We start from the raw sequence: 17,471 nt of genomic DNA on the forward strand, positions 1-17,471 counted from the left end.
CAAATCGATTATTTAGGGCTGAATTCAGGCTTAAAAAATTACAAATTAGCGATCTGTAAGAAAACGATTTCCAGATTGTATGCACTTGTGCGAGTGATTTGCGATCTCTCATTTTCTAATCGCTAATTCGTGGTTTTCACGGACGAATTTCTCACTTACAAGGATGGCGCACTTGACATTTATCGAATTTAACGCTTTTAAATGGTAATTTTCTTACTTCAAAATTCCTTAAGGGTATGCAACATATTAAACCCGTGTAACGAAAGGTTAAGTTAGATTCTGACCCATATTTCATTTAAAAATATTGCATACAGCGCCATTTTCCCCCTGGTGGTGAGGTTTGGAACTTCCTTTTTTTCGCCGAAAATAAATTCCTATGATCTCCTTTACACGATTACCAGGTTTGATAACATTTGATCCAGTAGTTTTCATTTTATGACCATTTCAATGTGGAACTTTAATTATAACCACTCCGTATATTATTAAATTTTCATTTGAAGCTATGCGTTGTATGTATACCATATGTAAATTTTTTGCTTTTATGGAAAAATAAAGAATCGAAGCAAATATACTTAAGATAATGGACCAAAACTGAAAAAATTTCCCCTCCCTTCGAAGATAAAATATTGAAATTCTACCTTGAATTTATTGGGTTATCGAAATATTTAATTTGACTTATCTTCGAAGTCCTAGTTCCGACAACAATTCCGTCAAAAATTCCGAATTACTTAAGCTGAAGTAAAAGATTTAGTATATATTCACTGTATGTTAATAAAGTAATCAGAGTGTAATAAAAATAGTATAGAATTTATGCTGATGCAACTTTTTGTCTGACTGCACAAAAGTAATGGAAGAGAAGGCTTGTAGAGCTCTGTTTTTGACATGCCTCTAAAAGTAGATGTCATGCTCCTTTTGTCTCTTCAATATCAAAAAACGTTCCTTTGAGAGGCAACTTTAGTTTTTGGGAAAGAAAAAAAAACACAAGAAGACAAATTTGAAAAACATGCAGGACGATTGAATACACATACTTATTTTCAGAACACAAGCAGTTCTCCGACTGGTTACTGAATAATGAAAAGATGCATTATCATGCAATACAAAACATTTGGAATACGTTGTCTGACTGAAAACATAAGATTAAAAGTCATCTGCTTAATTCACAGCCATTTACAAGTCAACTACTGGGGAGTTAATTGATTCCAGAATGTTGTGTGTCGTTTATATAATTATTCTTACTTGTCCACAGAAGCTGCTGACTTATCCAGCCATTAAGTAGCTGCAGATCATTTCTACATAACCATTGAACTTCCACTAATTCAGTCTCTAGAGGGTTGTATGTTTATATCATAATTTGACTTATATAAATGATTATTCTAAATCTTATTTTTCTATAAAAATATACTGTGCTTTAAAAATATGGATGATAGTATCTGCCGCTCTTTCAGCCATTTCAAAAGCAACAGTTTGTTTAGAAATAAATTATGCAGTTAATGTCATAAAATATTTTCATAAAATTCAAATAAACATTAAACGAAAATTCTCAGTTTTAGACAATTCGATTTAAACGAAGTAAAAGTAGCAGACGATAAAACGCCGAAGGTAAAAATGTACTCTTTTTTTTAAAAAAAAAGGAAGAAAGAGAGAAATTAAAAAACATTGTTAAAATTTGAATAATATCATCTATAATTTAAAAAATAGCCTTTCATATAGTATTAATAAATATTTATTACGCATCATTGAGGGAAAAAATTTCATATAATTAATTCTCCATAAAGTTTTGCTTGAAATTTAAGGTTAAAAATAGCTGTGGCAATTCAGTGTAACAAAAATCCATAGACCACATTTGGCGTTATTATCGCTCAAAAAAAAGATGCCAAATTTCAAAACGTGAAAATATGTAAATTCGTGTATATCTTAGAAAATTTTGAATAAAGAAGTCTAATTTTTTGCAGATATGCTTAAAAACACACCTTCTTTATGATGATGGTAAAAATTTTATAGGTTATAATTCAAAATTTTTTTCGAAAAATTTATAAAAATTATTTAAAAATAGAAATTTAAAAAATAAAACACAAAAAATGGGTAAATTTTATTTGCAATGAACCTAAATTTCAAAATGTCAGAGAAAAAATCAAAAAAGTTTAATAAAAAAAGAGATATTAATAAATGTTTGCCAAATTCAATTAACATTGAGGAGCTAAAATTTTGAGAGCTAATATTTTAAAAACTAGTCGTACGATTTTTACAAAACTTGGTATTCTGGCATAATTTGAGTCGTAGAATCGAAATATGTAAAAACATTGGTATGTTATTTCAGAAAAAGTCCGATTTTGTGTCAAAATACCTATGTTAGAATAGTGCTATATATAAATCTAATATATATCCTAAGTTGCGCTTTCGAGACATGAAAAACGCAGTTTGAATTTTGTCAATCGGCGCAGTAGAACGGGAGATATAGCACTGTCCTTTTTTTTTTTTTTTTTTTTTTAAGCAGTGTACATATATCTTTTAAAATGCTGCTAATAATTTATTCTGCTATATTTCATGAAATGGAATTTGAAGATTTTCAGATATGATTAGCAAAAGATGTGATTTTCCAATTAATAAACTTTCTGGAGAAGTGGTTTGCATAATAAGGTGATAAAACATAAGTTTTCCATAGCAATGACAATTCTCCAGTCATCAGTCAGTTAATAAAACCTGTAGTATGGTTAATGAAATCTATGATATGGGTAAATCCAGAAAGTATTACTACGAATAGTGAAGAAGTAATAAAGAGGTTGCCGAGAATGAAAAGATGTCATGTGACAGTTCATAAGAATTCTTGACATGGCAGTTTCCTGGATTTGACTTGAACAATGGAACTTTGTAACTGTAGTGGATAAGTTTGTTAGTAGTAAAGAATGCAAGTATCAAAACTGATAGATAATCCGTGTTAGCTTTGATTGAATTAGCCAGTCCTAAACATGATGAAGTAATTTTGTATGCGATTAGATTTTTTTCTTCTTAAGAAAGCAATATAAACAAGCTCATTGAAATAAAACAGTTTGATGGTTTTAAGCATTTACCTTGTACTGAAAAGTTGATGTCATATATATATGATTACATTTGTCTCTCTTGCTAAGTTTTTTAATCAGTTTTTGGAAGTATTTACCAACCAAACCGTAGCGGCGCACAATGAACTGAAAGTTGATCTGTCAGCTCTATCCTTATCTTCAGGGCAGATGTTTTTATTTTATTTGGCTTATAATTCCTTACTAAATGTAGTATTTCATCTCGATGTACTCCATCTTTGATATGATTTAAATCAAACTCCTTGTCATTATAAATATCACGAATACAAATCAAATAGTTTTCTGGTTGCAATTTTCTAATTTCGACTATGCATAATGTATGCTTTATGCAAGCGCGCGTTGAAAGAAATGTGTAATAAAGTAAACAAATAAATATTAAGCCTTTTTTTTTTGTAAATTTTGATACCCTTTAGATCATAATTGCTCTTTATTTCATAAATTACGATTTCATATTTTTAATTTTATAATTTCTGCATGCTGTCTTACCAGATTTAAATTGATGATCTATAATCTGGAAAAACCGATAATCCGGAATCGCCGAAGTCCCGACGAGTCTGGGTTAAAGACTTTTGACTGTATAAAGTTTAAAGTTAGTGACTCTTTCTGTATCATATATTTAGTTATATTAACCTGAAACAAGTGTATTGCTTTGCAGAAAGTGAGCATTGGGCATCCTTGAGCTTCTGTATGTCATCTGTGTAATGGCCTGTTATTGCCACATGTGCATTTCAAAATTAATAATGTACAAAAACTTGCAACAATTTTTTTCTCTGCCACTCTGAACTGCAGATAGGTAAAACTGAAAATGCTGTTATGTGGTTATCCTTTTTTGGATTGAGCCTCATGTACCAGTGTGCTGCTGTACATTGGTATAAAATTAACAATATCTCATTTCCCTTTGAGATCATTTTCCTCCATTACCAAAAGGGTCTTTTCCTTGTAAGGTATTTTGTGTTGTAATGCATGATGATTCTAATTGCAATCTAGTAAATTAAATATTATGTACCTTTCACATCATTAAGATACAATTCCATATCCATGACATATTATGCTTTTTCATGGATATATATGTATATTTGTAAAAATCATTTGGACTAAGTAATTAAAATTCATGTAATCTTTTAAAATTATAAATGAAGTGTCATGTTTTACTTATGCTCTTTTTTTTTTTTTTTTTTTTTTTTTTCCCTTTAGAGAATGGGAAAAATACTATCCAAGATATTTGGTAACAAGGAAATGAGAATATTAATGTTGGGTTTAGATGCAGCTGGCAAAACTAGTATCCTTTTTTTTTTTTTTTTTTTTTTTTTTTGTGTGTGTGTGTAAGAGATATTTAATCTTTAGTTGTAAACTCTAATTTCTATGTAGGGAGTTCTCAAGTTAAATTGAGACTTCATATTTTATGAGCATATGCAAAGATCTTAATACGAAACAGTAATCACGTTTAAAAGAATGATATGTATTTTTTTACTTCAAGATACATTGATGTCCTGTGGTTGTATAAGTCACTTATTAAATAAGAAAAGTGCTTCTAGGTGTAAAATCAGAACAGATGTTTCGGTGAAATTTTTAATAAATAAAGGAGCAAAATCAAATAAAATATATATGAAAATTTTACAGTGCAGTGATAAGATTCTTGCATTAAAACTTGATTAGTGCAAATGGTTTAGAGGTAGTAGTATTGCAGTGCAAGATGATACTAGCCAAAGTGGCTCAGAATCCCATGCAGTTATTCTCATCCGTATTCACCTTAATCTGCTGTAAAACAGACGATTTTATTTATTTATTATTATGAAAAATATGAACACATTCTTTATGAGCACCTACATTTTCTTTCGTTCTACTCTCAATCTACTGTGTATTAGAAGAACATTTTGACATGAAAGGCCGATGTTTTCTCCTTAGGGTTATAGCCTACAGTGAAACATAACAACCAGTATCTAAATATACAAAATGTATTTTTCCAACCTTTGATCATGCTAAGTGAGCAGCAGGCAGATCTGGGTGTTGTGCTATTGCACAGCTTTTCCTCTATAACATCTGACGTTGCCGAGTCCAGCTGATTGTTGGAGATGAGCGAAAGCCCTTTAGCATGGTTTAGATGATTGATCTTTGTGTTATATATGATTTGCACAGCATCATTCTTTTTTTACAGGCAGAAGGGATTAACACAGCAGAATGAGTCACATTTATAGTGCAGAATTAATGAGTGATGATGATGTGTGTGCAGAATTTATGAGTGATGATGATGTGCGAAATTGGTGTAGGAATTTTAAAGATAGTTAAACTAATATTCATTATGAAGATGAGCAGGGATTAGGGTTCCCTCCTCTCCTGGAATTGAGTCGTGGAAATTAAAATTTCCCGGAAGGAATTTAAAATAAATATTACTCTCCCGGAAGTTTCTCGAAAATAACGACACAATGCGCACGGATGGAATGGTTGAGAGCATCAAAAATCACACGACCACACACAGCAGCTAAAGAACGTCTATATCAATACATATTCTTTGCTGCAGCGATCTTTGGTGAGCGGTGAGTAAGCGCCTTATGGGATGAGTAGTGGTTTCATGCCGGCATACCGCGCGCACGCACCCTCATCTCCCATCACCCTCTCATTTTCAATCCATTCTTTCATTTAGTCTGCAATTAGCTAGCTTCCGCAAATAAGTGCGTATTTTGAAATTATTTAAATGCTTTCATAAGAATGTCTAGTGAAAAAAACGATTTTGATTCTGCAAGTGAGCAAGTGCCACAAAAAAGACAAAATATTCGACGTCATTTCAAGACAAGTGGTGAACTCCATTTGATTAGCTTAAGAAGAGAGACAACTTTAATGAAAAATGTAATGTAAAGGAAAATGGTTAATATTAAGTATGAGGTTGTTAGAGCTGTAACTGTACATTCCCAAAGCATGAAACACCAGTCGTTAATATTAAATAGGGATTCATCACAATCGGTTTCAAACTTTTTTCGTGATGAAATCTTCAGAAGAACAAGGCAATATATCAGCAATTGAAATTACTTCAGTCTATCATGGGATTAAGCACCATTACACTTTTAATAGCCAGGATTGCACAAATTGTATAGCACTCTATTTCCAGATTCTTCTTTGGCAAAAATGATTTCTTGTGGTAGAACAAATTGCACAAGTATGTGCGAGAGTGTGCTTGTTCCTGCAGCTCAAAAATTACTTTTAAACGAGATTAAGGAGGTGGAGTTTTTTTCAGCTGCAACAGAAAAAAAAAAACTTTTTTTTCTTCTCCCGGAAACTTTTTTTTCCTTTCCCGGATTTTGACAGCCAAGAGGTGGCAACGCTAGCAGGGATGGAAATCTGTCGTTAGTGAAGATATTGATTGTTCAATCAATTGGCCAAGTGGTTAAAAAAAAGATGAAGGTGAACTGTTTATTGATTTTTCATACATGTAAGGGTCAGCCTGTACATGATCGTAATGGAATACCTATGTTACTGGAAACTGAGCACATTGGGTTTCGAAAGGCTATCTGAGGACCAGAAAATGCGGATAATGGGATTAGCCTCACATTATGCTGAAGAGGGGAAATAGTTTTTTAAATCACTCATGACAGGAGATGAAACTTTGATTCTTCATGGCAATCCAGAACTGAAAGACTATTCCAAACAATGGATGCATGGAAACTCCTGAAGCAAATTCAGAAAGTTCAAATAAATATTCAGCAACAGGAAGGTCATGGCTACTATATTCTGGGATCAGAAAGGTTTGGTACTCATGGATTTTGTTGACCTGGAGACTACAATAACTGCAAGCATGTATGAACCAGACACAGTATTGCCTGCAGAGAACCATTCAGAACAAAAGGAAAGATGTGCTGCCTTCTGGAATTGTTTTTGATTTATAGCATTCATTGGGAAGTATTGAATCACTTAGTGTACTGCCCAGACCTAAAACTGAAAGGCTTTCGTCTCTTTCAAGAGCTGAAGACAGATATGGGAGAACAGCACTTCTGCACAAATGACGAGCTTCAAGCTGTCTTAGAGACCTAGCAAATTGGGGGTAATCTATGAAGCATATATTAGAAAACTCGTCCACCATTATGAAATATGTCTCATTCTTCACAGTGACTGTGTCGAAAAGTAATTTTATTTGACTCCTGGTAATAAAACTAATTTGTTATTCATACTTGTCTTTATTGGAATTAAAAAAAAAAAAATTCCCCCTGATACATTATCAGTACCACATTACCTTTACGGTTGACAACTCACTTCAAGCAGTGAAATGAAGTAAGTGGTCTGATCATCATTCCCAAATGCTGGGTAGTTTTGTTATACTATTGGTATCAAGCACTAGTAAAATGCATGTCAATAATTACTAGTATAGAGATTGATTATGTCTAGAAATAAAAGTTATTCCTGTTTGTCTAGCATATGATCTGTTATTTTGAAAACAAAGAAATAAATCCCAGTTTGACTTGAGTCACTTAGTTATTTAACTTTTTTATTAAATATATAATGCATTTTTGTTCATGCATGTTATATTAGAAATGTAAATACAAACTTAAAATATATTTAAATATTGTTTTTGATTATTGTAAAACATATCAGACTCTGGAATATCATTTGTACCACTGCGTTCTTGTTATTCTCTTTATGTAAAATATACTGGCATAAAAACATGTTCTTTTGTTATAACTGAATATAAGTTATTGTTTTTTTCCTTAATTTTTCACAGCAGTTTTATACAAGCTGAAACTTGGGCAATCTGTCACAACTATACCAACTGTTGGATTTAATGTTGAAACAGTTACTTATAAAAATGTTAAATTCAATGTATGGGTGAGTAGTCTTATATAGTAATAATTATTGTTATCTTTTGACATGCTTCACCAGTTCAAAAACATAACTACAGATGTGAGGATATATTATTTTAGTCTAAGGTGACCAGATGTCCCGATTTTTAACAATTTGTCCCGTGACGTTTTAAAAAAGTACCGATTTTTGGAAAGAATGCACTATAAGCTAGGGAACGGCGGGAGAATATGGTTTTCGGCGGCCATGTGGCTAACTTCGCCAGGATATGTATCTTATATTCTTTTTGTTAATTTTATAATGTTAAATTTTAATAATAACAGATAATTGTTGACAACTGATTATCGAGAACTGCTTATCAAAGTTCGCATTGTTAATCAGTTGTTAGAATTCCGCCACCGTTGTTTGGACTTATGGCATTTTTTGGCATTGGCATTGACGAAGACATTTTGTAACTGTCTCTCAGACGATACACATCATACTGCATGCTAGTGCTAGTTAAACAAGTAATGTCAACAAATCAGCTGTTCATATAATTTAGGTACGTAATTTATTTATTTCACAAACACATAAATTTTCTTGAATTTAGCAGACAGTACTCTTATTTATATTTTATAGTGGCGGCAAAAGGTCTAGCTTCAGTCTTGAAAGTGACGCTTACGACTTACGTTACGGCAAATTCAGAGGAAAAATAATAATACTGTTATTATTAATTAATTATTAGTTAATACTGTTATTATTTAGAAATAATTATAAGATTAAAATTTAAATAATTTTTAAAGTATAGTTACTTTATAACAAACAAATTAATTTAATTTTTAAACTAACAATAAAATATGTTCAGGTAATTATGTACCTACTTACTGTTTTTTTAAGCAATATATATAGATAAAAATTTATAATAAATTACTTCTTTAGATTTTAACATAATGAGTAAAAACGAAAGATGCAAATTCAAAGATGATCTAAGAAGTGAATTTCCTTTTGTTAAAAAACAAAAAACAAAAGCGATCACATGTAAAATGTGAGAAATGTAATGGTGAATTTTCTATTTCACCTGGCTGGAAGAATGATATTTCAAAGCACTCGGGGACACAGAAACATAAAAGATATTTAAATACTTCTTCCTCCAAAATGCATCTTCCTCCAAAATGCATGAGTTTTTTTAGAAAACAATTTATGGAGACAAAGAAAAGAAATTAGCATTAGCAGAAGGACATGTTTTTTCATGCTAATAATCACAATCATTCCTTCAGATCTTGTACATCGCAAGTTGTCCAAAAGTTATTCAACAAAAAAACGACAGCAATCTACTAAAAAAATTCACTCAAATTTGAGAAATATGCCCAAGAAATAAAATAATACTATATGTAATTTTTTAATGTATTATATTTGTAAACTGTACTTATGTTGAAATTAAAAATATATATATTACAATACTATTTTTGCATTCTATGAAAATTTGTGTTGCTCCATATAGACCAAATTTTTAATCAAGAATCGGCCCCCCCACCCGGTCAGTGGTGTCCCGCTTTATCAATGTTAAAATCTGGTCACCTTATCCTAGTCGCTGTGTCAGATACTTAGTTGGATTCAATCAACTGAAATTTAAAATATCATTTTTTTTTTCTGCTTAGGAGATTGAGGTGGTTTTTCTAACAATGGTTTTTTTTTTTTTAAACTATTTTTTGTTTTCTTTTAATTTACTATTACAATACATTTATTAAAGAACTATTTATAATAAGTACAATGAGGCTTATGTGTTTTACATGATCTATTTATTAGGATATCTCCCACTATGATTCGACTGAAATTATTAGTAAATCCCATGTATTATTGTGATTTTAGCTTCTTTTCATCAATGATATTCAGTAAGGAAGGTTTTTATGCTTAATATTCTGAAAAGTGCTGGGAAGTGTTTACCACGAAACTTGTTTGTAAATTTAAAACTCATGATTTTCAAAGGCCTGTTGTAAGAACTGTTGGAATTGTCTTAAATCTTTTCATGAAAGCTGTCAAAAGGATATAGGTAGTAACCTATGGATTACTCATCCCAACTATCGTATGAGAGCCGAAGAATTAATGAATTTTGCATTTGACTACCTTTTCTTGCCACATCAACATTGAAGTGGAACTTCAATGTTGATGTGGCAAGCTTTATGAGAACATCGGTTATTTTGTTTATTAACAAATTTTGTTTTGAGGAAGAAGGCAATCAGTCATCATCATCTGAATCTTCTGTTACCTTGTATTGTTTACTGCATTCTGATATGAGCCTTACTGCCTTGTTAAATTTTCTTTCAATTGGCATGTGATTTCTGCTGTAAATGAAGTCATCACCATAAGCTTGCATTATGCATTTGTTTAAGCCAATATTAAGGCCTCTGTTAGCAATTACATTCCTGAAGAATTAGATCTATATTTGAATTTGGTGTCACTCCTTTCTGGTAGCTCTGCATTATGTTGATACCTTCTCTTTTATAAGTTGTCATCTTGTTGCGAGGGCAGTTGAGGATCATATCAAAAAAGAGACCTTTTAGTTACTTATCCTGTCTGTGTTGGTCTTTCATTGTTGGCCATCACAGTTAATTGAAGAGAGTACAAGATCATACATAAAGCATGCTTGTTTTTATTAATTCTGCAAATTGTTGTGTTTGTACTGCTTTATCCATTAGTAAATCCAAACTGTATAGGGTTTAAGAGTATATCTGGTAATAATGAAAGTTTTCTACCAAAAAACATTCTTAAAGAGTTAGGGAAAAGAAAGCATGAAAGCAGTACCTGTATTGGGGGTAGCAATCACCTCCCAAATCTATGATTTTCTGCCAACATTTTGGTTGTTTTTCAAGGCCTTTGGCCCAGAAACTTGGTAGCCAAAAAACAGATCAACCTCATTTCAGATGTCCTGTGCAAAATGGAAGATAGCACCAGGAAGATGTAGGTGTAGGTGTAAAAAAAGATAGAAGTCCAAAGGAGCGATGTTGAGGCTATATGGTGGGTGTGGCAAAAGATCCCATTAGAGTCTGTACAGAGTCCAGCTGGTGAATGCAGACATATATGGTTTTGGTTTATATGTATAGCAGCATTAACACAGAGCATCATTTTGCTGTACACTTTACTGTCAAGGGTTTTACATTTTTCCAGATACTCTTTGTGGATAATACTGCCATAATCCTACCAGATACAAAGCGTGATCTTTTTGTTAGTAAAATTGCACTTTTTGATGCTGCCGACAAGCTCACTGGGCACAGACCAACTGCCTTTTTTTCAGCCTGTGTTAAGTGTGATGAAACTAAAGCCACTTTTCATCACAAGTAATGATCAGGTCCAGAATTTTGTCTTTCCATTGATATTCGAGCAGATCAGTACAGGCCCGAACATGTCTATTGTTATCTGATTCAGCTCATGTGGCATCCAGCGATTGAACTTGTACATCAAGTTTATGCAATGCATAGCATGACTAATAGACATGGCACCAATCTCTAACTCCTTAGCAAGCTCTCGATTGGTTGCATACTGATCTTCTTCCACGGATTCTCTCAGGCGGGACTTATCAACATCAGTAGGACAGCCAGAGCACTCTACTTCTTCCATGTCATAGTCCTTATTTTTGAACTCTCAGCGTCAAACCTGCACAGTGTCATATGATACAACATTAGTACCTAAAGCTGTACACATGATTTGGTGACATTCTGTAGGTGACTTTTTGTAACAGAACCAGAAGTAAATGGTGGTTTTAATCTGGTAACCATTAATCTGGTAATCTAGTTCCATTTCAGACACCTTGTACTTAATGATAATGATATTTTTTAAGAAATTTCACAATAGTTCTAAAGCAAGTCTCTTTCTTTTACATGCCAAAAATGGTTTGACAAAATATGATTAAACATGCCAACATGAACTGTTTGCACAGACAATATTTGTGGTGATGAGAAACTTTTGTTAAAACCTGATATATACCTATGGATATATGTTTAAATGTCATGAAAAAAAATCCATTTTAAATCTATTTCACAGCTGGAAAAAAAGTCGTTTATTCTATCTGTATGTAAAGGCGTCACACAATATCATCCAAACTGATTTAGGACCCTTCAAAATGGATACTCCCATTGAAATATTATACCTAAAATTTTTCGTTATCACAATACTTCCTTTACTTCATACAAGGAAATACAAAAAATGTCTCCTTTTTTTAAAACAAGTTAATTCTATTACTTAAATTGGATCATTTTAATCATGCATTATTTATTTTTCTAATTGGAAACAAAATTATCTCAGCTAAAAACATTCATTTGTTTTTTAAATTTTAAAGATACCTGCCCCTTAAATAAAGGTTTGTTTATTTAAAAAATATTTTTTATTTATGTATTAAAAATTGTAGTGTATATTTATAACTGGTATATTTTCAGGATGTTGGTGGACAAGATAAAATCCGTCCACTTTGGAGGCATTACTATGCTGGCACACAAGGCCTAATTTTTGTAGTTGATTGTGCTGACAGGGAAAGAATTGAAGAATCAAAGCAAGAACTGCACAAAATAATTAATGATAGAGAGATGAGAGATGCAGTTGTTCTTGTTTTTGCAAATAAACAAGATTTACCCAATGGTAAGATAATGCATAATAATATGTTAAAATTTTCTGTAGTATTAGGAGATTTTAATGACTAGCAGTATCTTTTCTTTGAAGTTAAGGTCTGGCTTTTGTTATAGTTAGAAATACAAAAATTCACAAATCAACTTTTACGTAAACTTTTGTCTATAAAAATAATTTAATTTTCATGCTTACTGGCTGATTATGTGGAATATTTTCTGCCTTGATTATAATATTGAAATGAAAAAACAAAAGTAGGTTAGATAACATTTAGTAGCACCATCCCCTGGCAACATGAAAATAATTATATAAGGATCATAGCAAACTGAAAGAAGACTATCCTGCAAGATTACAAAGATAATCATTTATTTTAAAAGGAGCCAGTAAGCTATCAGTGGTTTTCAATCATCAGGCATCATAAACTAAACTAACATTCTTTATGCTAACTGTATTGATAGCAGTACCATCTCATTTCAAAGGATTTAACTTTCCCCCCAGATTAAAATTGCAAAATTTCAATAAATTTTATGAAGAAAAAACTCTTAAAAAATTAATATTACTATGGCATTACAGTACAAAGCAATTTTTTTAAACACACGCAAAAATAGATGTTAATTTTTCAGTTTGAACTCCCTGATGGCAAGTATATATATGGTCTCGAATTTTTTATATGACATCTTGAGGAACGTATATATGTGTACATATTAAAATATGTTCAGGAACTTAAGGTAATGTATTAAAATGCATAAATCCAAGTATAAAGTACCAAGAGTATTTGGGCACAAAAATCAAGAAAATACCTCTTTCTCATGGCAGTTTTGGGAAATTTGGACTTTGTTCATGAAACTCCAGGCCAGTTAGAAAGTTAAAATCCCAATTTTTAGTTTTCATCATGCATGATCATACAAGACCATCACATCCTCTCAAAACTTGAATTATACAACCTGCATCTTGCTTAGATTTAGCTGTTCCTTCTAGTAAAACTATATCACCGATTTTAATGATTCTTCTTAGTTCAGGTATACTGAAGAAATGAGCATTTCTTAAGTCAAGAAGATACTGATTTTTCCAAATCTCTTTTATAAGTGTTATCTGATGTTGTTTTTGTTTTATTAGACTTTTTCTTGTTGGAGAAGTATTCAGGATCTCGGGAACGTTGTATGGATATTCAGCTATATGTCTGATTAGTAGAAAATCAGCCAGTGTAAGTGGAAAATTTTGGCAGTATGCTCCTTTAATTATGCTGTAAAAATACTGAAAACTTTTGGCTGCATATTTTCACATTGTCCAAATACAAGTTGCAACACTTCCCTCTTCATGAGATGAAACATTAGAGAGCCAAAATAAATTTATTTGCAGACGTATTGGAAATGAGTTCCATTTATAATGCTTGTATAACAGTGCACATAAGCAATACCGTGTTTGTTTTCTGAATGCCATTTCCAGATTTGACACAAGCACGTCCTGTGAAATCCACACCAGTAACATAGAAAGGTGGTATTTCGGCAATCTGTTCTTTTAAGCATTTAGATGCGATTTGTTTCTGGTTTTACTGCATATTTTTGACATTTTAGACAGTTTTCTACAACTTTCTTCATCAGTTGGGGTCCTTTAAGAATCTAGTTTGGCTGAAGTAGCCGCAACTCCTGCGTCTCAGAAATTGTTATGTTCTCGCTTTACAATTAATTCAGTAAATTTGGAATCTTTAGGAAGAAGAACTGCATGTTTTTCATCACCTGCATATTCAGTTTCTTCTAGTATTCCCTTAATTCAAAGAATTTGGTTTTCATCAAGAAACAGTGCCAAGCTGAATTTACTAGAGCTCAGAGAAACTGACTTGTTGAATTGAAATGCTCTAATATCAGATATGAAGAAATCCATCTAAGCTTTGGAACACAAAATAATCTAACGTCCTGAATTTCAGAAGCACTTAATCAGTCATTATTGGCAGGCAGTTTTCTTGCTGTAGTAACAAAATGTTTGATCCAAGCTAGAATTCTGAGAAATTTCATTATGTTACTGAACTTTCTTATGTCTAATGGTTGTTCACATATAAAATATATTAATTACATATAAAGAAACATATACCATATACTAGGATTAAACCGATGTAATTTCACATAGATTTAATCCTAGTATACAGTACACATGGGATTTGGTGACCTGATGATGAGCAGTAAACTATTCTTTTTGGTGTTGGCAACAATTTTTAAAATCGCACCTAGGCCATATACCATATACTAGGATTTTAGTGTGTAATATCATAAACAGATATCTTACTGCAGTGTTCTAGTTGTTTGTTGAACTAGTTTATGCCATGGTTTTGTAACCATTCTGGCTCAAACTACCAAAGTGAACAAGTCTTTTGAAAATTCACACTTAAACCTCTGATTAGTGTATCTGTGGGATTTTTCTTACCACTGCAATATTTCCAGTCATTTTGATTCATCAAAGTGGGAATTTCTATGACACTATTAGAGACAAAAGGTTTCCAGTTGCTTTATTCCAATGTAATACAACTTGCAAATCTGTCCAAGTATATCTGGTGACAAATATGATTAAATAATTTAGTTAGATATTTTGCAATTCTAGCTGCCATAACAGCTCCCAACAATTCTACTTGAATTAATGTTACTCTGGTTTTTGATAAAATGAAATTTGTTTTGATTTCACCAAACTTATTTGTATATCAGAAATATGTTACACTCCCTTATGCATTATTACTGGCTTTGCAGAATATAGATATGTAATTAAATATCACTATTTTTCTCATCAACACTTTGAAAGTATTTTCTGCGTGTCGATATCTCTTCTAAAGGAATTATTTCTGTAAGCCACTTCTTAAATTCAGTTTCAATATCATTTAGATGCTGTTTGTCCCATTTAAGACTTTTTATCAATATCTGTTGTAGCAAGATTTTAATTCTAATCACTAAAGGAGATATAAATCTAGTTGGATCATAGGTTTTTAACTGTTCTTTTGTATATAATACACAGCTAGTTGATTATGATTCTAAATTAAGTAATGTATCTCAATTAAGGCCTAAAATTTTAGCTTGCGCAAAGGAATTGATTGATAAATTGAAGGCATTTATTGATAAATCATTTTTAACCACATGTGTTTTGTCTCCTTAAAATTTGAATTGAATTTACATAGACATAACCGCATGCATTAAAATGATAACTGCATCAGATGACAGGTATGCCTTTTCTATAATTGCTCCATAATATGAATTGGCATATAAAGATGAATTCAATATTTCATATCTTTCAGGTTTGTACAGGTAGAATGAATGGACAGGTAAATGGTAAATGGATCATCTTAATAATTTTGAACAGTTTATAATTGTTGTTTTGAAACCAAAAATAATTTTAAATATTTGTGATCTTACTCGGCAATATTTATCATTAGAAATGTGTATTCTATATCAGCCAGTAAAGCGATATTATATTCTCAAAATTTAACCCCTTCGAGCCGGGTAGCGAAAACGCGCGCTTATCGCTGAGGTCGGCAGTATCTTACGCGAGTGTCTCTCCAGGGCCGGGGGCTTTTTTGCTACTAAACCTAAATCCATGAAATTTCCGAAGTATCAGCGCATTGTTTAATAATGCTCTATAGAGTATTTAAACTTATTATGCTTTATAAATATTTATATATATATACTTTAATTACCTTATTTCTTGTTTAAATGCATATTTTACACATTTTATTTTAATTACTCACCATTTTATGAATTTTAACATTATACATCTGAAAACTAAATATATTACTTAAAATTCTCTTTTCGTATGAAAAATTTGAAAACAGGGATCTACACACAGTCCTACGTTACATTCCTTGCACTCGTAATTACTCATTTGCCATTTTGGAGGATTTTTCCGGGAATGTGAACAAACGAAGCATCGTCGTCTCATTTTCTTATCAGTCTCTTCTGAATAAAGTTTTGGAAAATGTCTTTCAGTTAATCTTTCAGAATCAATATCTGAAATATTTTGCATCATTTCTGCTATTTCATGCTCTGTTAAACATTTTCGACGCTTCGACATTGCAACAGTAAAAACAAAGAATTCACGTCTAACAAGATCTAATTATTTTCTAAAAACTGAACTGCAAACCGAAATACTCAACGCTTTAGAGCAAATAAAACTTATCTACTTACAGTAAACAACTACCACGTGCGAATAAAGTGCGATTTAAAGAGACGTCATAAATCACGCCATTCGGAAACATTTATTTCCCCGTTTGTTTATATAATCAAAAACACGTGTATGTGAGTCATGCTTCTCTCATTTCGAGTAGAAGGTCTAATTTACATGTATCTGAAACCATATGGACATACAGTGCCATCTTGTGGCAGAAATTATAGTTTGAAAAACGTTCCAAAGTACTGGCACAAATACGTGACAGTCGGTAGAGAACGCAAAAATCCTCTGGCACGCCTGCGTGTCGGCCGGTAGGTAAGTGTGTTCGTTGCTGGCATGTATACGTGACAGTCGGCGCGAAGGGGTTAAGAATGACATCTAATATGTTAGGATTTAAATTAGGTCCAGCCTTTAACAAATCATTTAAGGATTTAGAATTTTCTCCTTTACATGACACATCAAAAACAATTCTAACATGAATATTTTCTATTGTTATTCTAGCACAAAGTTTCTTTGTCTAGTCTTATCACTGCTCTTAGCCCTGTTCACAAGAGCAGATTCAACAGTTGGCAAAAACCTGTTTTTCCAAAATGTCCCATTCAGATAGTGAATAAGCATTAACTGCCTCTTGGAACTGAAGGTAAGGTAGAATGCACATACCTGTCTGGAGCAGGGCAAAGGGGAGATTTCCCATACTGCTCTGCTCAGTTGCACAGTTCACTTAATTTTAGTAAACAACATAGCTGACATGCAACTGACTGCTCGCTGGACTGTCGATGAAACAGTTGCATTGATAGAGATCTGGAGATGCGATAGCATCCAAAAAAAATTAGATGGAACTGTGAGAAATACGGAAATTTATAAACAAGTACAGAC

General features: G+C 32.1%; 1 protein-coding gene across 1 annotated transcript in view; it reads left to right on the forward strand.

Annotated features, from left to right (window-relative positions):
* The window catches only part of LOC118188905 (ADP-ribosylation factor 6-like), a 33,031-nt gene that overhangs the window by 4,873 nt on the left and 10,687 nt on the right, over positions 1-17,471 (forward strand). Inside the window, exons 2-4 of the mRNA XM_035359428.2 lie at positions 4,269-4,353; positions 7,783-7,886; positions 12,269-12,467. Of these exons, the coding sequence (XP_035215319.2) occupies positions 4,272-4,353; positions 7,783-7,886; positions 12,269-12,467 (385 nt within the window). The 5' untranslated portion in view covers positions 4,269-4,271. The remainder of the gene's footprint in view (positions 1-4,268; positions 4,354-7,782; positions 7,887-12,268; positions 12,468-17,471) is intronic.

This window comes from Stegodyphus dumicola, chromosome 4 (genome assembly GCF_044657685.1).
Source record: "Stegodyphus dumicola isolate Sdum_Otavi_A_Nest chromosome 4, ASM4465768v1".
Lineage (NCBI taxonomy): Eukaryota > Metazoa > Arthropoda > Arachnida > Araneae > Eresidae > Stegodyphus > Stegodyphus dumicola.